At 39.8% G+C, this 25,750-nt stretch overlaps 1 protein-coding gene across 1 annotated transcript; it reads left to right on the top strand.

The window, feature by feature from the left end:
- The first annotated feature begins 1,586 nt into the window (after nt 1–1,586).
- Nucleotides 1,587–25,750, top strand: LOC137090008 (uncharacterized). Its single transcript, XM_067453667.1, has 6 exons — nt 1,587–1,719; nt 8,168–8,268; nt 9,266–12,915; nt 22,209–22,236; nt 23,501–23,530; nt 23,737–25,750. Exons 2-6 carry the CDS (start codon nt 8,169–8,171, stop codon nt 24,267–24,269), a joined length of 4,341 nt encoding a protein of 1,446 aa, XP_067309768.1. The 5' UTR covers nt 1,587–1,719; nt 8,168; the 3' UTR covers nt 24,270–25,750.

The raw sequence follows: 25,750 nt of genomic DNA, 5'->3' as shown, positions 1-25,750 counted from the left end.
TCATAAGGTATGGTCTAATGGTGATCATAAGGTATGGTCTAATGGTGATCATAAGGTATGGTCTAATGGTGATCATAAGGTGTGATCTAATGGTGATCATAAGGTATGGTCTAATGGTGATCATAAGGTGTGATCTAATGGTGATCATAAGGTATGGTCTAATGGTGATCATAAGGTATGGTCTAATGGTGATCATAAGGTGTGATCTAATGGTGATCATAAGGTATGGTCTAATGGTGATCATAAGGTGTGGTCTAATGGTGATCATAAGGTATGATCTAATGGTGATCATAAGGTATGATCTAATGGTGATCATAAGGTGTGGTCTAATGGTGATCATAAGGTATGATCTAATGGTGATCATAAGGTGTGGTCTAATGGTGATCATAAGGTATGATCTAATGGTGATCATAAGGTGTGGTCTAATGGTGATCATAAGGTGTGGTCTAATGGTGATCATAAGGTGTGGTCTAATGGTCTAATTGTTTTACCCCAGTGATTGGGTTGATTTAGCCCAGTGATTGGGTTGATTTAGCCCAGTGATTGGGTTGATTTAGCCCAGTGATTGGGTTGTTTTACCCCAGTGATTGGGTTGATTTAGCCCAGTGATTGGGTTGATTTAGCCCAGTGATTGGGTTGATTTAGCCCAGTGATTGGGTTGATTTAGCCCAGTGATTGGGTTGAATTAGACCAGTGATTGGGTTGATTTAGCCCAGTGATTGGGTTGATTTAGCCCAGTGATTGGGTTGTTTTAGCCCAGTGATTGGGTTGATTTAGCCCAGTAATTGGGTTGTTTTACCCCAGTGATTGGGTTGATTTAGCCCAGTGATTGGGTTGTTTTACCCCAGTGATTGGGTTGATTTAGCCCAGTGATTGGGTTGATTTACCCCAGTGATTGGGTTGATTTAGACCAGTGATTGGGTTGATTTAGACCAGTGATTGGGTTGTTTTACCCCAGTGATTGGGTTGATTTAGCCTAGTGATTGGGTTGTTTACTAAATCAAACCTTTAACTCGACCGCTGAGCTAAAACAACCACATTGCTCAGTTTGTCCATTTTCAACCCAGCTTTGGTTGTTTTTAATCCAGCATTTTTTAGAGTATATTTTTGAATAAATGCATGATGGTGTGTGTCTCTAAGTTTAAAAAGAACATGAAAAATGCCAGTTCATGACACCATCAAACTAAACTGACTGACATCTCAAGCATTGGAAAAGGCACTGTATTTGTTCAGAAAGTGCAGTTCGTTTAATTGGTTTTAATATAACGAATATATTGTATATATTTGTTTGCTGTTTGATTCTGTGTGATGCCAAGACTGTATTATGAACATGATGATATAGAATCAACAAGCGGTTAAGTCAGAGGTTTTCAACCTCTTGAAGACCTCTGTGGTAAGTTAACCAGAAAGGACACGATTTCCAGTAAACGCTGCACAGAAATGAAAGCGTGACATAAAGGTTTTAAAATAACATCTATGAGGATGTGAGTACTCTCTAATCCTGCTTCTGGAGTGAAGAAACCCTTTAAAGCGGAACAGAAAGTGAAGCTCGTCCAGCTATAAGACTCCGTCGCAGGTCAACAGGGGAAGAACACAATATCAGATTCAATTCAAGAGAAACATTTAAACAATGTCTTACTGTTATTCATTGGTCTAAAGACAAGCTCATCTGCTCTTCCACAGGATAAACTGAAGGAAGCGCTTTGAAGGACAGAGAAGGTGAGTGCAGAATACATGCAGTCTTAGAAGAAAAGGCTCTATATAGAGCCGTAAAAGGGTCTGTCAGCGCTACGTATTTGGAAACCCTAAACGTTTCTAGATAGAACCCTTTTTAAGTGCCTTTCTTGTCATGATAGAACCTTTTTAGCATATAAGTTCAACTCCAAAGAACCTTTTATGCTAAAAAAGTTATATAATGACATGTTGAAAGTCAGAGATGAAGAGATAAAGTCTGTAAACATGCCAAGATTTTATGAAAAATACAGCACTAATATTAACTGTAAACATGATGATGTAAAATAAAAAGAGCGAGAGCTTAATTATGGCGAATGTTTACAGAAAAGCGATGTTAGAAAAATTAAAGCACTGTATTGCATCCATGTATCGCCTCAACAACACAACACAATGAAATACGTCATTCAAAATACAGGTAAAACTAAAATCATTTTAATATGGTGCCCTATCTTTAAAATGGAAGCTTGTGTCAGACCCATGATCAAAATAAAATAATAATAAATTGCGCCGTTTTATCTCACAATTCTGACTGTTTTCCATTGAAATCTGAGTTTACATCTTGCAATTCTGCATTTTTCCCTCACGGATTAAAAAATAAAAAGGGTAGGCTATCAACTCTTAACAGTGCTTACCATATGCACGCAAAAAGTAATTTCTGCGAATAAATAGCATGAAAAAACGGGTAGCTATCAACTCTTAACCACTTCAGCTCTGCACCCCCTCTTGGGCCCACCGGTGGGTCCAAAATTGCATCATCATAATCTTTTTTAAAAATCTATAGCTCGCGGGCCACAAAACTAGACATATATGGTATCATTTGAAAGATTAGAACCTCAGCTTTCTCAATAACCCAATAACTTCTGCATTTATACTATATAGAAGAAAATAATACGGTCTGAATTCGACCCCCCCCCCCCCCCCCCCCCACAACGACCACCCCTTGAGAAAATCATGCAAATAATATAAAATTTCATATTTTTATCACACAAACACACCTAAATACACAAGTCATATATCAAATGAAAGCTATCGGCCCCAGGAATATCGCTGAGCAGTTATATTCACCGATCCAATAATTTACAGTAAATTTATTATCAAAAGAATCACAAAGATGGAAATGACTCCTTTGAACAAGCAAACACATGAGTCATATTCCTGTTCGGATCACAAACTCGTTGTAAAGCTACTAGCCTCAGACCCTATATCAGCTTGTTCCTTAGGTTGTTTGCTTCAAACTGAGACTATTTTTACATGTCTGTGAGAAAGCATGGCCAAATGACACTGTAATATGTCACCGATGTCCAGATCAAAACGTGATGCAGACAAATACTCTTATTATTGCTAGTTTTGATTGTCGATGTTAGCCACGATTTTTGATGACGTCATCACATATTGCATCATGCTACAGAAAAGCTGAGAATCTCAGCTCTTTATTGACATGTGGATCATGATTCTAGACCAATCAGAGCCGAGATCTCCCTTTACAAAGTTGAAGAGGCGGAGCCTTCTTTCAGATTTCCTAGTGGCCAGTTGATGTTAATGGAGATGAGTAGGAGTTGTTAGACACTTTGGTCAAATTAATCTCAATAACTTTTATTTGCAAGGAGATATCAAAAAAAAAAAAAAAAATTCCCCCTGTTTAGTGCCAATTTATAGAATCAACAGAAACTTCCAAAAAGCTTGGATCCCAAAATGATTAAAAAATATATAGAGATTTTAAATAACAAATGAATTAAAAATAAATAAAAATATTTATTTATTATATATGTTTATCATAAGATTGGGAATAGAGACAATAGAATATATGCAATATTCCACCTCCAAAAAGCTTGGATCCCAAAATGATAAAAAAAAATCTAGATTTTAAAATAATTTACATTTTACATTTACATTTAATCATTTAGCAGACGCTTTTATCCAAAGCGACTTACAAAAAAGGGGAGAGTAATAGAAGCAACGGAACAGACAAGGCCAAAAACCTGTAAGAGCTGTAAGAAATCTCAATTAATTAGCACAATACACAACAATTTTTTTTTTTTTTTTTTTTTTTTTTTTTTTTTTTTAAAGACAGACATCTACAACAAAAACTCATGTCCGCACAGTGCCAAACACTGGATTTTGATAGCTAAGATAGCTACAACCCATTAGGACTAAGGCTGTTGCCTCAGCTGTTGTCGTTAATGCAGATTCAGTGGCCCAATGGGTTGGTTTTGTATTCTAGCTAAACGCGCAGCAATAGCCATCTACAACAAAAACTCACGTACGCAATATACAGAACACTGGATTCTGATAGTTATGGTAACTATGTAACATACCCGCCTGAAGGCACAAATCCGGATGAGAGACGTAGATATGATCCAGGAGTGTGCGCTTTTTGGTCGTTGCTGTGGTGATCAGTAAGTGCTATTCTGTATTGGTCAAGTGCAACTGGAAAAGATGTGTCTTAAGATGTTTTTTAAGAATGGCTACAGACTCGGCAGCACGAATTGAGATCGGCAGGTCATTCCACCAGGTGGGAACGGTCCAGGAAAATGTCCGTGAGAGCGATTTCATGCCTCTTTGGGAAGGAACCACGAGGCGCCGCTCGTTCGCAGAACGCAAGCTTCTGGAGGGTGTGTAAGTCTGAGCAAGTGAATTTAGGTATATTGGTGCAGAGCCAGAGGTTGTTTTGTAGGCGATAACTAGTGCCTTGAATTTGATGCGAGCAGCCATTGGCAACCAGTGCAGTTTGATGAAGAGAGGCGTAACATGCGCTCTCTTCGGCTCATTAAAGACCACTCTCGCCGCTGCATTCTGGATCAGCTGCAAGGGTTTGATAGTGCATGCTGGAAGCCCAGCCAGAAGAGCATTACAATAATCCAGTCTGGAGAGAACAAGAGCTTGAACCAGGAGTTGTGCAGCCTGTTCTGATGGGAAGGCTCTAATCTTTCTAATGTTGTATAAAGCAAATCTGCAGGACCGGGCTGTTGCAGTAATGTGGTCAGTGAAGTTTAACTGGTCATCAATCACCACTCCAAGGTTCCAGGCTGTCCTAGATGGAGTTATGGTCGATGAACCAAGCTGAATGGAGAAATTTTGATGAAGTGCTGGGTTGGTTGAGAAAACAAGTAATTCTGTCTTTGCAAGATTGAGTTTAGGATGATGCTCTTTCATCCAGTCAGAAATGTCTGTCAGACAGGCAGCGATACGAACACTGACTGTAGGATCATCTGGTTGAAATGAGAAGTAGAGTTGAGTGTCATCAGCATAGCAGTGATAGGAGAAGCCGTGTTTCTGAATGACAGAACCTAATGATGACATGTAGATGGAGAAGAGAAGTGGTCCAAGGACTGAGCCCTGGGGAACCCCAGTAGCTAGATGATGTGACTGAGACACTTGACCTCTCCATGACACCCTGTAGGACCTACCAGAGAGGTAAGACCTGAACCACTGGAGTGCAGTTCCTGAGATCCCCGTCTTCTTAAGTGTCGACAGGAGGATCTGGTGGTTAACTGTGTCAAAAGCAGCAGACAGATCCAGCAGAATGAGCACTGAGGATTTGGAAGCTGCTTTTGCCAGTCTCAGTGCCTCAGTTACCGAGAGCAAGGCAGTCTCAGTCGAATGGCCGCTTTTGAAGCCGGATTGGTTGTTGTCTAGGAGGTTGTCCCGTTCAAGAAACATAGAGAGTTGATTGAACACAACTCGCTCAAGGGTCTTTGCGATGAAAGGCAGAAGGGATACCGGTCGGTAGTTTTCTAAATGTGCGTGTCAGTTTGTGATGAGGAGAACTGTTTGCTGATGAGGGATGTTTTGTTTGTGAAAAATGATGCAAAGTCATCAGCTGTAAGAGTTGATGAAGGAGGGGGAGGAGGTGGACAAAGGAGAGAGGAGAATGTTTTAAAGAGTTGGCGAGAGTCAGAGCAATTGTTGATTTTGTTGTGGTAGTATGTTGTTTTAGCAGTGGAGACATTTGTAGAGAAAGAAGAGAGAAGAGACTGATAAAAGGTCAGTATTGTTTTTAGATTTATGGCATTTCCTCTCTGCCGCCCTGAGTCCAGAGCGATGTTCACAGAGAACATCAGACAGCCAGGGGGCAGATGGGGTGGGGCGGGCTGGTCTGGATGAGAGGGGGCAAAAACTGTCTAAGGAGGATGTTAGAGTGGAGCAAAGAGTGTCGGTAGCACTGTTAGTGTCCAGTGCTGAGAACTGAGCAGGTGGAGGGAGTGAAGATGAAACCATAGTGGATAGGCGAGAGGGAGAGAGGGAGCGTAGATTACGCCGAAAGGTGATCTGTGTAGGAGTACGTGTTGTATCAGGAGTCAGTATGAGGTTAAGAGTGATGAGAAAGTGGTCTGAGGTGTGTAATGGAGTAACTAAAGTGTTGTCTGTGGAGCAGTTGCGTGTGTAGACCAGGTCTAATTGGTTACCTGATCTGTGAGTAGCCGTAGTAGATACTAACTTAAGGTCAAATGAAGTCAGTAGAGTGCTGAAGTCTGCAGCTAGGTGTTTATCAAGATGGATGTTGAAGTCGCCAAGCAGAATCAGTGGAGTGCCATCCTCAGGGAAGCTAGAAAGTAACACATCCAACTCCTCCACAAAGTTACCGAGGTGACCTGGAGGACGATAGACCACTACCACATGGATTTTAACAGGGTGAGTAATAGTGATTGAGTGCGATTCAAATGAATTGGCCGGTAGAGACGGTAATGGATCAAATTTCCAATCATTTGAGATAAGCAAACCAGTACCCCCACCCCTCCCAATAGGCCGAGGAGTGTGTGAAAAAGTATAATTGCTTGAGAGGGCTGCAGGAGTGGCAGTGTTCTCTGGTTTGATCCAGGTCTCAGTTAGGGCCATGAGGCTAAGCTGAGAATGAGTCCCAATAGATGAAATAAAGTCTGCTTTGTTTACAGCCGACTGGCAATTCCAGAGACCAATTGGAATCGAGAGTAAAGTAGCAGAGGATGTTAGGATATAGCGCAAATTATTAGGATTACGGCGTCTCGTCCGTACGGAGCGTGATTTACGAGTGCTAGTAGTTATAGTTGAGATTTGAAAGCACATGGTGAATACAGATCAGAGAAAAGGCCAGATAGGAATTAGAGAAGAACCGAACACAAATAATGAAAAGGAAGATGATACTCAAGTGCCTTGTCGGGGTTCTTGCTCGAGAGGAGTTGCACTGGGAAGAGTTGAAGTCTTTACACTCGTTGGTCTTGCACAGGGAAGAGTTGAGGTCTTTACACTCGTTGGTCTTGCACAGGGAAGAGTTGAGGTCTTTACACTCGTTGGTCTTGCACAGGGAAGAGTTGAAGTCTTTACACTCGTTGGTCTTGCACAGGGAAGAGTTGAGGTCTTTACACTCGTTGGTCTTGCACAGGGAAGAGTTGAGGTCTTTACACTCGTTGGTCTTGCACAGGGAAGAGTTGAAGTCTTTACACTCGTTGGTCTTGCACAGGGAAGAGTTGAAGTCTTTACACTCGTTGGTCTTGCACAGGGAAGAGTTGAAGTCTTTACACTCGTCGGTCTTGCACAGGGAAGAGTTGAAGTCTTTACACTCGTCGGTCTTGCACAGGGAAGAGTTGAAGTCTTTACACTCGTCGGTCTTGCACAGGGAAGAGTTGAAGTCTTTACACTCGTCGGTCTTCACACAAGGAGGGCTTCACACTGCCGCTTCCGCTGCCGCGGACTATCACGCTATTTATACTCACTTGAGTATCGTTATTGAAAGCAGCTGGGAACGCCCCCAACAAACTCACTCCCAACGTGGCAATGATCAAACAAATGCTAACTCAACAAATGCTAACTCCCACACACACCGTGAGAATATACCAAAACTAATAATACACACCTCTGCACTACACAGACACACTTATCCAACAACAAATGAACAAACAATCAAATGAGAAACGTTACAAACACTTACAGAGTAGTTGTCTATCAGTCAATTTAATTGCTCCTCTCTAGCCCTATATAAATAAATAATAAATAAATTAAAATTAAATAAAATAATAAATAAAATAAAATAATAAATAAATTAAAATTTTTTTTATCAATGTTTATCATAAGATTGTGAATAGATACAATATAATATATGCAATATTCCACCACTGAGTTTGTTCTGTAAAATGAGACCATTTTTATCAATTTACTCCAATGTATGTGGGTAGGGTGCGCTTTTTAATTCAGATATTCCTAATTCTCAAAAAAATGCAAAATGTGCTGCAGAGCTGAAGTGGTTAACAGTGCTTAAAGAGTGTTTTAAATAATGTCAGTGCTGTGGCATTCAACAGCTTTATATTTAAACTGTGCATCTAAGACACTCGGTACCAAAGCCAATTGGTACAAAGTTATTATTTCTTTATATCGCATGTCGACAGCATTGAGTGTGTGTTAGTTCCCATACAGTCACTGTAAACTCACTGTCCTGTTTTTCTCATTGGATTGTCTTTAGCATGGAATCAGTTGGAGTGAATGTGATCAAAACAGCAGCTCTTGGGAGATCCTTTGAGTTGGGCATGCTGTATGACTGCAGAAAAGATGCATTAGTACCAGGTAACAAAATATATAAATGTGCCCTTTTTTTGAAAGCAGGTGCATAATCTAATACAATTTTGGTTCCCAGAACGTTCTCAGGACAATCCCAAAACATTTTTGTTTGTCAGGAAAGTTACCTTGCATTTAATTTAATTTTACAGCTTTTGGACATTTTGGTCAAAAGAACAATTCATTGTGTAATTTACAGTGAAAAATCATAAATTGCCATTCCCAGAATTCCCTGCGTGACACTTCACATTTAAAATAACTATATCGTCTGAGTTTTTTTCTAATCAGTTATGTACATCAGGGTTTAATGTTACATCTAATGTTGTTAAATTAATGTTTATTGCATTTTTAAAGGTGTTAATGGTTTTTAGTGCTTGTGTGAATGACACTGTGCACTTTCTGTAAATGAGTATTATGCTGCGTGCGATGAGTTTTGATTCATCATGTGACTCTTATCTCCACTGTGATTGGTGGTTGTCAGTATATATCAAAGATACATCACAGATATTAGTATTTCAATCATTTTGAACCTAGAGACCACTGTATGTGTGTATGCCAGGCTTTTCAATTTGGGTCGGCCAAATCTTGGCGGAAATGGCACCAGAGTTATTTAGTGTTAATACATTACTTTGTGTAAAACAAATGCCAAAGTGATGCAAATCTCCAGAAAGTCGGGACTCTAAGCTTTCAAATGGTGCCATGTATGAGGTCAGAGCTCCTCCACAGACATTTAACATTGAAAATATATACATGACGATGTCATTCCGGACCCTGTACAGGTCCACGGAGTTTAAGTGGATAATATGATTACTCAGGAATGTTGTTGATATGCCATACGATTGCAATTATCAATACTGTAAAAAACATGATGTGCAGTCGAATGTCCTGGTGTGTATGTTGTTTAAACGAGTGTTTTCACCGACACGCACGGTTGTTGTACTGTGTGGAGTGTTTATGTGATTTGCAGACTCAATATTGTTTCTCAATATTGTTTTTTCTTTTAAAGGGATCAGACCTTGGAAAATAGAGCTGAATCCGTTTATTTCGTCTCGTCCCCAAGTTAATACAAGATTCACAGTCTCAGCTTCAGACTCCATTCAGGACAAATCTGAATTACTCAATATTGATGGTGGGATGAGCCTGAGTGTTTTAGGTGGACTCATCGAGGTTAGTGGAGCAGCAAAATATCTCAAAGACACCAAGAAGTCTTTCATACAGCAGAGACTGACGCTACATTATAATGCAACTTGTGAATTCAAAGAACTGATCATTAACCATTTGCCTAGCATGCAAAATATGCCTGACAATTATAATGATATAGCTACACATGTAGTGACAGGAGTGCTTTACGGAGCAAACGCCTATTTCATTTTTGACAGAAAAGTTGAATCAGATGAGGACAAAACCACTGTGGAAGGAGAATTAAAAGTAGCCTTTGAGAAACTGAAGGGTGTTTCAGTGAATGCAAATGTCAATCTGAAGATGGATGACAATCAGAAAAACGCAGTCAAAAAATTATCTTGTACATTTTATGGCGACTTCCAGCTGCTGTCTAACCCGACCTCTTTTGAAGATTCGATGACAATTTTTGCTGAACTTCCAACATTGCTGAAAGAAAACCAAAAGCTGGCTGTTCCACTAAGAGTTTGGCTTTATCCTCTGGAAAAACTTAACTCAAGAGAATCAAAACTTCTTAAAGACATCAGCATTCATCTAATCACAAAGACAGAATCAGTCATTGAGAGTTTAAATACAGCTGAGATGAAATGTTGTGACCTAATGGAAGACTCTCCTGCTCGGACATTTGCTGCATTTTATGATCAAATAGAGAAAATGAAGAAAAACTGCTGCACATACAAGTTGAGACTGGTGGAGAGACTTCACTCTCTGCTGCCAAACATCCGTGGAGAAGTGATGCAGGAAACTGCACTGAATGATCTTCTACAAGAAAATGATTTATCTCCATTCAGAGCAAGTGACCTCACAGAATGGCTGAAAGAGAGAGAAAGAGAGTCTGAGATCATTAAATCAGTCCTCAGACGGCTGAAGGATGCTGGTGCACAGGTAGAGCTCAATGTAGATGCCGTCTGGATGGGCCTGGAAGATGAAAATCTTGTGAGTTACACGTTCACATCACTGGACTGGTCAGACATGCTTCTTTCTAACCAAAATGCCTATCTGAATCTTTCAACAAAAGGAGAAACTGTTCAGAACAGCCCTGATTCAAAGCAAAAGTCTTGGCTCACTGATGAGATCAAAAAGAGCATGAAGAGAAACTTGAAGATGTTTGAGACCTTAATCAATTCAAAAGACAGCTGTAAACCTGCCAAGTTCATTGTGTCCTCTAGAGAAATTGAGAATTATCCTGGTTCCTGCATTTTCTTGTATGAAAGTGAATGCAATGAAGCTATTTGCTTCACTCCTCCATCCAAACCAGCCCGTCCGATCATTGAAGAGGTCAAAGGTCATACTGTGGTTCTGAAGGTTCCTCCATCATGTCCTGCTACAGTGGAGCTCAGATTACTGTATAAACCGAAGCAGGACACAGTCTGGACATCTGAACCTGTGCTGAAGGGTCAACTCTCAGTTACTCTGACTGATCTGAGAGCAGAGACGGAGTATGAGATCAAATGTGCGGCGATGGGGAAACTCAACTACACCAGAGACAGTGACGTGATCCATCTGAGGGTCATTGAGAAGAAGCTCCTCTTGGCAACAGACTCGGTCATTGAAAATCTGAGCTTTACTGAAAACAAGTGTAGTGAACTTCTGAAAGACACCAGGATAAATGTATTTACTGCATTCCGCAAGAAGATTGAAGATATGAAGCAATTCTGCCAAATCTACAGGCAAGATTTCAACAAGAGAAGTCAATCGCTGATCCGGTCAGTTCAAGCTTGTGAAGAAGAGACTTGTGCTTTGACCAGTCTTCTACAAGCTCACGGCGAGTCTCCATTTAACACACAGGATCATAAGGAGTGGATCAAAGCGAAAGAAAAAGAAATAAACACAGTTGGGGAGTTTCTTCAACAATTACTGTGCTTTGGAGCTGAAGTGAACACGAGTTTAGACACAGTGCTGTCAGATATTAAGGTGGAGAATGTGGTTTGCTACACCTTTAGTTCCCTTGAACAGCCAGACGAGCTGCTTTCTGAACAAGAGAACTACATGAAAGCTCAAACAAAGTGGAAGAATCCAGGAACTACTCCTCGAACATTGACATGGCTCTCTGGACACATCAGGCAGAAAATGAAAGAAAATGTAATCATGTTTAAGGAACTGATGACGTCACATGACAGTCAGTCCACTAAATTTATTGTCTCCTCAAAGGAAATTGAGAATCATCTGGATTCCTGCATTCTCCTGTATAAACATGGATGTGGTGAAGCTATTTGCTTCACTCCTCCATCAAAACCAGCCCGTCCGATCATTGAAGAGGTCCAAGGTCAAACTGTGGTTCTGAAGGTTCCTCCATCATGTCCTGCTACAGTGGAGCTCAGATTACTGTATAAACCAAAGCAGGACACAGTCTGGACATCTGAACCTGTGCTGAAGGATCAACTCTCAGTTACTCTGACTGATCTGAGAGCAGAGACGGAGTATGAGATCAAATGTGCGGCGATGGGGAAACTCAACTACACCAGAGACAGTGACGTGATCCATCTGAGGGTCATTGAGAAGAAGCTCCTCTTGGCAACAGACTCGGTCATTGAAAATCTGAGCTTTACTGAAAACAAGTGCAGTGAACTTCTGAAAGACACCAGGATAAATGTATTTACTGCATTCCGCAAGAAGATTGAAGATATGAAGCAATTCTGCCAAATCTACAGGCAAGATTTCAACAAGAGAAGTCAATCGCTGATCCGGTCAGTTCAAGCTTGTGAAGAAGAGACTTGTGCTTTGACCAGTCTTCTACAAGCTCACGGCGAGTCTCCATTTAACACACAGGATCTTAAGGAGTGGATCAAAGTGAAAGAAAAAGAAATAAACACAGTTGGGGAGTTTCTTCAACAATTACTGTGCTTTGGAGCTGAAGTGAACACGAGTTTAGACACAGTGCTGTCAGATATTAAGGTGGAGAATGTGGTTTGCTACACCTTTAGTTCCCTTGAACAGCCAGACGAGCTGCTTTCTGAACAAGAGAACTACATGGAAGCTCAAACAATGTGGAAGAATCCAGGAACTACTCCTCGAACATTGACATGGCTCTCTGGACACATCAGGCAGAAAATGAAAGAAAATGTAACCATGTTTAAGGAACTGATGACGTCACATGACAGTCAGTCCACTAAATTTATTGTCTCCTCAAAGGAAATTGAGAATCATCTGGGTTCCTGCATTCTCCTGTATGAACATGGATGTGGTGAAGCTATTTGCTTCACTCCTCCATCCAAACCAGCCCGTCCGATCATTGAAGAGGTCCAAGGTCATACTGTGGTTCTGAAGGTTCCTCCATCATGTCCTGCTACAGTGGAGCTCAGATTACTGTATAAACCAAAGCAGGACACAGTCTGGACATCTGAACCTGTGCTGAAGGGTCAACTCTCAGTTACTCTGACTGATCTGAGAGCAGAGACGGAGTATGAGATCAAATGTGCGGCGATGGGGAAACTCAACTACACCAGAGACAGTGACGTGATCAGAGTCACCACAGAGGTATGATCAAATACATTGAAATGATTGATTAGAGATATATGCAGTTTCATGAGAGTGGGTTATGAGGTATACTTTATACTAGGGATGCACCGAAAATAAAATTCTACAAAGTACTGCGTAGTTAAAGCAAATTTACAGCATAACTTTCAGTAACTATAGTGTAATTATAAAGTAAGTACGTGTAGGTATAAAGGAATTATATGTAATTTTGGGGGAATAAAGGGGTAACTATCAGGAAAATTAACAAATTATTTATACTGTAAATATTTTTCAATAATGGGGAAATTATCAGTTACCCTGTAAAAGATAATTTTCAGATTCACAGATTTTTTCACAGATTCATACTTACCCTGTAACTACATGAAACAAGAGGAGAACAAACACCATTTTAATTTACAGCCCCAGATTCACACTTACCCTGTAACTACATGAAACAAGAGGAGAACAAACACCACTTTAATTTACAGCAGCAGATTCACACTTACCCTGTAACTACATGAAACAAGAGGGGAACAAACACCACTTTAATTTACAGCTGCAGATTCACACTTACCCTGTAGCTACATGAAACAAGAGGAGAACAAACACCACTTTAATTTACAGCAGCAGATTCACACTTACCCTGTAACTACATGAAACAAGAGGAGAACAAACACCACTTTAATTTACAGCAGCAGATTCACACTTACCCTGTAACTACATGAAACAAGAGGGGAACAAACACCACTTTAATTTACAGCCCCAGATTCACACTTACCCTGTAACTACATGAAACAAGAGGGGAACAAACACCACTTTAATTTACAGCAGCAGATTCACACTTACCCTGTAACTACATGAAACAAGAGGGGAACAAACACCACTTTAATTTACAGCCCCAGATTCACACTTACCCTGTAACTACATGAAACAAGAGGGGAACAAACACCACTTTAATTTACAGCCCCAGATTCACACTTACCCTGTAACTACATGAAACAAGAGGGGAACAAACACCACTTTAATTTACAGCTGCAGATTCACACTTACCCTGTAACTACATGAAACAAGAGGGGAACAAACACCACTTTAATTTACAGCAGCAGATTCACACTTACCCTGTAACTACATGAAACAAGAGGGGAACAAACACCACTTTAATTTACAGCCCTAGATTCACACTTACCCTGTAACTACATGAAACAAGAGGAGAACAAACACCACTTTAATTTACAGCCCCAGATTCACACTTACCCTGTAACTACATGAAACAAGAGGGGAACAAACACCACTTTAATTTACAGCTGTAGATTCACACTTACCCTGTAACTACATGAAACAAGAGGAGAACAAACACCACTTTAATTTACAGCCCCAGATTCACACTTACCCTGTAACTACATGAAACAAGAGGAGAACAAACACCACTTTAATTTACAGCAGCAGATTCACACTTACCCTGTAACTACATGAAACAAGAGGAGAACAAACACCACTTTAATTTACAGCAGCAGATTCACACTTACCCTGTTACTACATGAAACAAGAGGAGAACAAACACCACTTTAATTTACAGCCCCAGATTCACACTTACCCTGTAACTACATGAAACAAGAGGAGAACAAACACCACTTTAATTCACAGCCACAGATTCACACTTACCCTGTAGCTACATGAAACAAGAGGAGAACAAACACCACTTTAATTTACAGCCCCAGATTCACACTTACCCTGTAACTACATGAAACAAGAGGAGAACAAACACCACTTTAATTTACAGCCCCAGATTCACACTTACCCTGTAGCTACATGAAACAAGAGGAGAACAAACACCACTTTAATTTACAGCCAGCAGATTCACACTTACCCTGTAACTACATGAAACAAGAGGAGAACAAACACCACTTTAATTTACAGCCCCAGATTCACACTTACCCTGTAACTACATGAAACAAGAGGAGAACAAACACCACTTTAATTTACAGCCCCAGATTCACACTTACCCTGTAACTACATGAAACAAGAGGAGAACAAACACCACTTTAATTTACAGCCCCAGATTCACACTTACCCTGTAACTACATGAAACAAGAGGAGAACAAACACCACTTTATTTACAGCCCCAGATTCACACTTACCCTGTAACTACATGAAACAAGAGGAGAACAAACACCACTTTAATTTACAGCAGCAGATTCACACTTACCCTGTAACTACATGAAACAAGAGGAGAACAAACACCACTTTAATTTACAGCAGCAGATTCACACTTACCCTGTAACTACATGAAACAAGAGGAGAACAAACACCACTTTAATTTACAGCCCCAGATTCACACTTACCCTGTAACTACATGAAACAAGAGGAGAACAAACACCACTTTAATTTACAGCCGCAGATTCACACTTACCCTGTAACTACATGAAACAAGAGGGGAACAAACACCACTTTAATTTACAGCTGCAGATTCACACTTACCCTGTAACTACATGAAACAAGAGGGGAACAAACACCACTTTAATTTACAGCTGTAGATTCACACTTACCCTGTAACTACATGAAACAAGAGGAGAACAAACACCACTTTAATTTACAGCCCCAGATTCACACTTACCCTCTAACTACATGAAACAAGAGGAGAACAAACACCACTTTAATTTACAGCCCCAGATTCACACTTACCCCGTAACTACATGAAACAAGAGGAGAACAAACACCACTTTAATTTACAGCCCCAGATTCACACTTACCCTGTAACTACATGAAACAAGAGGAGAACAAACACCACTTTAATTTACAGCCCCAGATTCACACTTACCCTGTAACTACATGAAACAAGAGGAGAACAAACACCACTTTAATTTACAGCAGCAGATTCACACTTACCCTGTAACTACATGAAACAAGAGGAGAACAAACACCACTTTAATTTACAGCAGCAGATTCACACTTACCCTGTAACTACATGAAACAAGAGGAGAACAAACACCACTTTAATTTACAGCAGCAGATTCACACTTACCCTGTAACTACATGAAACAAGAGGGGAACAAACACCACTTTAATTTACAGCTGCAGATTCACACTTACCCTGTAGCTACATGAAACAAGAGGAGAACAAACACCACTTTAATTTACAGCAGCAGATTCACACTTACCCTGTAACTACATGAAACAAGAGGAGAACAAACACCACTTTAATTTACAGCAGCAGATTCACACTTACCCTGTAACTACATGAAACAAGAGGGGAACAAACACCACTTTAATTTACAGCCCCAGATTCACACTTACCCTGTAACTACATGAAACAAGAGGGGAACAAACACCACTTTAATTTACAGCTGCAGATTCACACTTACCCTGTAACTACATGAAACAAGAGGAGAACAAACACCACTTTAATTTACAGCCCCAGATTCACACTTACCCTGTGACTACATGAAACAAGAGGAGAACAAACACCACTTTAATTTACAGCCGCAGATTCACACTTACCCTGTAACTACATGAAACAAGAGGAGAACAAACACCACTTTAATTTACAGCAGCAGATTCACACTTACCCTGTAACTACATGAAACAAGAGGAGAACAAACACCACTTTAATTTACAGCAGCAGATTCACACTTACCCTGTAACTACATGAAACAAGAGGAGAACAAACACCACTTTAATTTACAGCAGCAGATTCACACTTACCCTGTTACTACATGAAACAAGAGGAGAACAAACACCACTTTAATTTACAGCCCCAGATTCACACTTACCCTGTAACTACATGAAACAAGAGGAGAACAAACACCACTTTAATTCACAGCCACAGATTCACACTTACCCTGTAGCTACATGAAACAAGAGGAGAACAAACACCACTTTAATTTACAGCCCCAGATTCACACTTACCCTGTAACTACATGAAACAAGAGGAGAACAAACACCACTTTAATTTACAGCCCCAGATTCACACTTACCCTGTAACTACATGAAACAAGAGGAGAACAAACACCACTTTAATTTACAGCCCCAGATTCACACTTACCCTGTAACTACATGAAACAAGAGGAGAACAAACACCACTTTAATTTACAGCCCCAGATTCACACTTACCCTGTAACTACATGAAACAAGAGGAGAACAAACACCACTTTAATTTACAGCAGCAGATTCACACTTACCCTGTAACTACATGAAACAAGAGGAGAACAAACACCACTTTAATTTACAGCAGCAGATTCACACTTACCCTGTAACTACATGAAACAAGAGGAGAACAAACACCACTTTAATTTACAGCAGCAGATTCACACTTACCCTGTAACTACATGAAACAAGAGGAGAACAAACACCACTTTAATTTACAGCCCCAGATTCACACTTACCCTGTAACTACATGAAACAAGAGGAGAACAAACACCACTTTAATTTACAGCCGCAGATTCACACTTACCCTGTAACTACATGAAACAAGAGGAGAACAAACACCACTTTAATTTACAGCAGCAGATTCACACTTACCCTGTAACTACATGAAACAAGAGGAGAACAAACACCACTTTAATTTACAGCCCCAGATTCACACTTACCCTGTAACTACATGAAACAAGAGGAGAACAAACACCACTTTAATTTACAGCAGCAGATTCACACTTACCCTGTAACTACATGAAACAAGAGGAGAACAAACACCACTTTAATTTACAGCCGCAGATTCACACTTACCCTGTAACTACATGAAACAAGAGGAGAACAAACACCACTTTAATTTACAGCAGCAGATTCACACTTACCCTGTAACTACATGAAACAAGAGGAGAACAAACACCACTTTAATTTACAGCAGCAGATTCACACTTACCCTGTAACTACATGAAACAAGAGGAGAACAAACACCACTTTAATTTACAGCAGCAGATTCACACTTACCCTGTAACTACATGAAACAAGAGGAGAACAAACACCACTTTAATTTACAGCCCCAGATTCACACTTACCCTGTAACTACATGAAACAAGAGGAGAACAAACACCACTTTAATTTACAGCCGCAGATTCACACTTACCCTGTAACTACATGAAACAAGAGGAGAACAAACACCACTTTAATTTACAGCAGCAGATTCACACTTACCCTGTAACTACATGAAACAAGAGGAGAACAAACACCACTTTAATTTACAGCCCCAGATTCACACTTACCCTGTAACTACATGAAACAAGAGGAGAACAAACACCACTTTAATTTACAGCAGCAGATTCACACTTACCCTGTAACTACATGAAACAAGAGGAGAACAAACACCACTTTAATTTACAGCCGCAGATTCACACTTACCCTGTAACTACATGAAACAAGAGGAGAACAAACACCACTTTAATTTACAGCAGCAGATTCACACTTACCCTGTAACTACATGAAACAAGAGGAGAACAAACACCACTTTAATTTACAGCCCCAGATTCACACTTACCCTGTAACTACATGAAACAAGAGGAGAACAAACACCACTTTAATTTACAGCCCCAGATTCACACTTACCCTGTAACTACATGAAACAAGAGGAGAACAAACACCACTTTAATTTACAGCAGCAGATTCACACTTACCCTGTAACTACATGAAACAAGAGGGGAACAAACACCACTTTAATTTACAGCAGCAGATTCACACTTACCCTGTAACTACATGAAACAAGAGGAGAACAAACACCACTTTAATTTACAGCAGCAGATTCACACTTACCCTGTAACTACATGAAACAAGAGGGGAACAAACACCACTTTAATTTACAGCAGCAGATTCACACTTACCCTGTAACTACATGAAACAAGAGGAGAACAAACACCACTTTAATTTACAGCCCCAGATTCACACTTACCCTGTAACTACATGAAACAAGAGGGGAACAAACACCACTTTAATTTACAGCCCCAGATTCACACTTACCCTGTAACTACATGAAACAAGAGGGGAACAAACACCACTTTAATTTACAGCTGCAGATTCACACTTACCCTGTAACTACATGAAACAAGAGGGGAACAAACACCACTTTAATTTACAGCAGCAGATTCACACTTACCCTGTAACTACATGAAACAAGAGGGGAACAAACACCACTTTAATTTACAGCTGTAGATTCACACTTACCCTGTAACTACATGAAACAAGAGGGGAACAAACACCACTTTAATTTACAGCAGCAGATTCACACTTACCCTGTAACTACATGAAACAAGAGGAGAACAAACACCACTTTAATTTACAGCCCCAGATTCACACTTACCCTGTAACTACATGAAACAAGAGGAGAACAAACACCACTTTAATTTACAGCAGCAGATTCACACTTACCCTGTAACTACATGAAACAAGAGGAGATCAAACACCACTTTAATTTACAGCAGCAGATTCACACTTACCCTGTAACTACATGAAACAAGAGGAGAACAAACACCACTTTAATTTACAGCCCCAGATTCACACTTACCCTGTAACTACATGAAACAAGAGGGGAACAAACACCACTTTAATTTACAGCCACAGATTCACACTTACCCTGTAACTACATGAAACAAGAGGAGAACAAACACCACTTTAATTTACAGCCCCAGATTCACACTTACCCTGTAACTACATGAAACAAGAGGAGAACAAACACCACTTTAATTTACAGCAGCAGATTCACACTTACCCTGTAACTACATGAAACAAGAGGAGAACAAACACCACTTTAATTTACAGCCGCAGATTCACACTTACCCTGTAACTACATGAAACAAGAGGAGAACAAACACCACTTTAATTTACATCAGCAGATTCACACTTACCCTGTAACTACATGAAACAAGAGGGGAACAAACACCACTTTAATTTACATCAGCAGATTCACACTTACCCTGTAACTACATGAAACAAGAGGAGAACAAACACCACTTTAATTTACAGCCCCAGATTCACACTTACCCTCTAACTACATGAAACAAGAGGGGAACAAACACCACTTTAATTTACAGCAGCAGATTCACACTTACCCCGTAACTACATGAAACAAGAGGAGAACAAACACCACTTTAATTTACAGCAGCAGATTCACACTTACCCCGTAACTACATGAAACAAGAGGAGAACAAACACCACTTTAATTTACAGCCCCAGATTCACACTTACCCTCTAACTACATGAAACAAGAGGAGAACAAATACCACTTTAATTTACAGCTGCAGATTCACACTTACCCCGTAACTACATGAAACAAGAGGAGAACAAACACCACTTTAATTTACAGCAGCAGATTCACACTTACCCTGTAACTACATGAAACAAGAGGAGAACAAACACCACTTTAATTCACAGCCCCAGATTCACACTTACCCTGTAACTACATGAAACAAGAGGAGAACAAACACCACTTTAATATACAGCAGCAGATTCACACTTACCCTGTAACTACATGAAACAAGAGGGGAACAAACACCACTTTAGGGGAAGAGGGGAACAAACTCCACTTTAATTTACAGCACCCGATTCACACTTACCCTGTAACTACATGAAACAAGAGGGGAACAAACACCACTTTAATTTACAGCCCAGATTCACACTTACCCTCTAACTACATGAAACAAGAGGAGAACAAACACCACTTTAATTTACAGCCCCAGATTCACACTTACCCTGTAACTACATGAAACAAGAGGGGAACAAACACCACTTTAATTTACAGCCCCAGATTCACACTTACCCTGTGACTACATGAAACAAGAGGGGAACAAACACCACTTTAATTTACAGCCGTAGATTCACACTTACCCTGTAACTACATGAAACAAGAGGAGAACAAACACCACTTTAATTTACAGCAGCAGATTCACACTTACCCTGTAACTACATGACACAAGAGGAGAACAAACACCACTTTAATTTACAGCAGCAGATTCACACTTACCCTGTAACTACATGAAACAAGAGGGGAACAAACACCACTTTAATTTACAGCCGTAGATTCACACTTACCCTGTAACTACATGACACAAGAGGAGAACAAACACCACTTTAATTTACAGCAGCAGATTCACACTTACCCTGTAACTACATGACACAAGAGGAGAACAAACACCACTTTAATTTACAGCCGTAGATTCACACTTACCCTGTAACTACATGAAACAAGAGGGGAACAAACACCACTTTAATTTACAGCCGTAGATTCACACTTACCCTGTAACTACATGAAACAAGAGGAGAACAAACACCACTTTAATTTACAGCCCCAGATTCACACTTACCCTGTAACTACATGAAACAAGAGGGGAACAAACACCACTTTAATTTACAGCCCCAGATTCACACTTACCCTGTGACTACATGAAACAAGAGGGGAACAAACACCACTTTAATTTACAGCCGTAGATTCACACTTACCCTGTAACTACATGAAACAAGAGGAGAACAAACACCACTTTAATTTACAGCCCCAGATTCACACTTACCCTGTAACTACATGAAACAAGAGGGGAACAAACACCACTTTAATTTACAGCCCCAGATTCACACTTACCCTGTAACTACATGAAACAAGAGGAGAACAAACACCACTTTAATTTACAGCAGCAGATTCACACTTACCCTGTAGCTACATGAAACAAGAGGGGAACTTTACGCTGCGTTGAGACAACAGTCCCTCTTTCGCAGCCAGATGTAGTGTGTGGGCCAAGCACTGTATTCCCTTCAGCTGGCTCTCTTCTATCACTTCTGTCATATGTGACTCGTTACGGAAACCAGGGACACAAGTCGGCAGCACTACTTTCGAGCAAAATGAGAAAGAAGCGGGTTTTTTATCAAAATGGGTGATTTTTCGCTTTTTTGCAGGATCTGTTAGTTGAGATCACGAAGAAGCCTCTCTATGTTTGAGATAGCAGTATTGATATATTTAAAAGATCGGAATGTTTGGATTTCAAATTAAACCGACGTGGAGAAAGTCTTTGCAGATGCATCCCCTCTTGAAATTTTGGCACTACATATTTTGCAAATCGCTATCAGTGGGACTTTCTCAGATATACTGAAATACATCCACATCGCAGACATGTTGCTTCAGACAAGCACGTGCAGGTCGAGGTTTCTGTTTGCGTCATCACAACATTTCTGCCGTATTGTTTCAGTGATAATAGTATTTCGGCCAAAAACCGAAAATGCCCTTTTGGGCCATTTTCAGCCGAAAATTTTCGGTGGCTGAATATTCGGTGCATCCCAGCTTTATACACTTATGCCATTATTACCCATGTTAGGTGTTAATTAGAATCAAATTTGTCTTTCAGAAAAGTACAGGGAACCGAGCAGATAAAGGTGAGTCATATACTTTTTCTGAATTATTTTATCACCAACAGTATAATGTTAAATATTATAGCTTATGTTTTCTAAAAAATAAATAAATAATGCTTTATAATTTTTCTAGCACATAATCCTTAAATGCATTAATGTTTTGCCAATCATTATTATATATTCGGGTCTTTAGCGAACTATATATCTGGATGGGCCTCTAACTGCCACTATTAATATTTTAATATCAATTAGAAAGGAATAAATTAAAGTGTTTCGTTTCCTTTTAGAAATTGGAAGGGTTTCATTTAAGCAGATATCGCTGTCCTGGTCAGAGCTCATTTCCCAGTACATTCAGCATCAGGCTCATATTCACAAACTCAGCCTTCAAAACTATACTTTTAACCTGGTCAGACCTTGTTTTTCTGTTTTTTTTTAAAAATTCTCGTTTCTGTTTATTTCATTTCAAATTGGAAAACAAACTATCAAAAAATACACGGACCACTATCGCGCTCGGACTTGGACTGCAGCAAACGTGCTCAGTGTAAAAACGCTCTTTTCGTTTATTTTAACCTGGAGTCTAATAAAAGTTAAACAGAAAAAATGGCAGCTTATATAGGCTATATAACGTGACTTGTTTCAGAATAGAAATGTTAATGTTAGCCCTTTTCTTTCCCCATTTCTGTTTGCATCCTTTACGTCTATGGCTGCTCCTCAGTCACGCTAATCAACCCCACTGTACACACACACACACACACACACACACAGACAGACACACACACACACACACACACACACACACACACACACACACACACACACACACACACACACACACACACACACACTGCCCCTAAACCTACCCATCACACACACACACACTAAATGTGATTATGGCTCTCCTGGCTTCTACTGTGCCGCTCATCATTTAAAGCCGTAATTATAATTGCATACTGTATCGCTGCTTACACATAAAGTCATCTCTAGTGGTTTAATCAAAGTCTTATGAAGCGATTCGAGGACTTTATGATAAATAAAGTGAAATCTGAGTCGTGTTCTCTCTTCAGTCCAATTTGTGATCAGTTGATGTCTACAGAAGCCAGATCAAATATGGTGACATGTCAATAGTGTCAAACCCTCAGTAGTGCTTGAGTAAGGATCTGGGCTCTGAGAACAGCAGGAACATTTCTCTAAATATCTTCAGTGTTGGAGGACGTGTGTTAGCAATGGATGCAGGATCATTTCCTCTTGATATGATAATCTCACTCTTCATGTCTGTTGATTTCCACAGATCCCGTGACTAGGAGCGACCTCCTCCAATGTAAGTCACTGAGATCTCCAGCAGATAATCTCCAGAGTGTGTTCATGCTCTTCCTGGAGAAGAGGAAACATGACGGAAGAGTTGTAGAGCTGATGATGTGAAGGAGGATTAAGCTGAGCTGCTGATATACTGATTATGAAGAGTTCAGCTGCTGTAAGAGATCAGAGTCATTATTCCTGATGCTGATGTGTGTTTCTCTCCATCAGATTCACTTCGGCTGACTCCGGATCTGAACACAGTGAATAAACGCATCTGTCTGTCTGAGGGGAACAGAGAGATTACTCTCACTGACACAGAGCAGCCGTATCCTGATCATCCGGACAGATTTGAGTTTTGGCCTCAGGTGTTGAGTAGAGAGAGAGTGTGTGGACGCTCTTACTGGGAGGTGGAGTGGAGTGGATATTTGTTTATATCAGTGTCATATCAAAGCATCAGCAGGAAGGGAAAGGGTGATGAGTGTGGGTTTGGACTTAATGCTCAGTCCTTGAGTTTGGAGTGCTCTCCCTCCAATTATTTATTCTGGCAAAATGACACAGACACTGTTCTCCCTGTAGAGCCCATCAGCAGTGAAGGTAATAGAGTAGGAGTGTATGTGGATCTCGAAGCAGGAACTCTGTCCTTCTACAGCGTCTCTGGAGACTCACTGAGCCTCATCCACTCAGCCCAGACCACATTCACTGAGCCGCTCTATGCTGGGTTTAGGTTTTGGATTCCTGACTCATCAGTGAAACTGCTGTGATAGGCTGAGGAGAGATTCTACCCATAATGCTGTGAGCTCATGATAATCAGTGACAGTGAGATGTTATAGTCTCCTCATTACATTAATACTACCGCTCACTTCTGTCACTGAAACAACATGTCATGCTCATATAGACAATAGCAAGTGTGTATATGTGCTTTTATCAATGTATCCGTTTGTGTTTATGGATATCAGCAGTGGTGGAGGAAGAACTGGATCTCAGCCCTTCAGTAAAAGCTCAAATAACCAGAGCCATATTTACTTTAGTGAAAGTAGAAGAACTACAACGACAACTTGATTTGAAATGTACTTTAAGTATTAACAGTAAAAGTACTTGTATAACAGTTTATTCTCTTAATGTCTATATTCTGATAATGAAAAAGAAGAAAGCAGCAGGGCTGTGGTGTTTTAATGAAGTTAGTTTAGGGTTAATGTCGGCTAATCGTGATTATCATCTGCTGCCCAGTTTACATTCTGACTCACAATATCAGGACGATCTGCAGAGTTAAATATCAATATCCAGAAGAACATTTCCATCAGCTTTGATGTGTTTAAATCTTCATATTTATGAGGATTAATCTGAAATATAGCATGCTTCAGCTTTCCTTTTATATTCTTAAATTTGATCAATACATTAAATTAGAACAGCGCTATAGGGTTGATACTAATCAAATTAAATAATTTACACAAATTACAACTGCATTAAATAATGTTATGAGATTGTTTTAAATATATTTAAATATATATATAGGAAACGTTGTAAAGAATGTTTAAACATGAAACTAAACCACCAGTAGGTGGCGGCAGGTCTTAATGAGTGAGTCATTGAGTCATTGGTTCGTTCAAACGGCTGATTCGTTCATGAATGAGGCAGTCGTTTACGAACAGGTCACTGAATCTTTGATTCAACTGATTCATTCAAACGCTGAATCATTCAGTAACACACTATTGCTGTGAGATGTGCTGTGGTTCTGATGTGGAAATATGATCTGATCTTGGGAATATGTTCGCTGCTGTAACAGAAAAAAAGCAGTTTATATTGGATCTAAAATGTAAGTGACTCATTTTAATTTTAATTGATTGTTTATGGATCTGTCATGAAATCAGTGTCACATTCAGTCGTGATGGTATTCAGGAAAACACTCTTGGTCGTGTCATGTGATGTTTTTTTTTAAAAACCTTTGGCTTGGCTTGCTCAGCTGGGGACAATAAAATTATGATCCAAGTTATTCAACTAAATACACAAATCAAATTAATTAATTATTAACTTCTAATTTTCTAAGGTCTAATTTAATCCCATAAACTATAATCCTGATCTGCCAACATCTAATTCTGCTGCAGTATTGTCCTGTTTAACACTGAAGCTGCTCTGACACAATCGGTGTTGGAGAAGAGCGATATCAATAAAGATGATTGATTGATTGATTGATTGATTGATATAATGTTTTGTATTAATTGTATCTTAATTTTAATAAAGCTTT

The sequence above is a fragment of the Pseudorasbora parva genome, chromosome 2, assembly GCF_024679245.1.
Source record: "Pseudorasbora parva isolate DD20220531a chromosome 2, ASM2467924v1, whole genome shotgun sequence".
Classification (NCBI taxonomy): Eukaryota; Metazoa; Chordata; class Actinopteri; order Cypriniformes; family Gobionidae; genus Pseudorasbora; species Pseudorasbora parva.
This window is presented reverse-complemented; position numbering and strand designations above follow the sequence as displayed.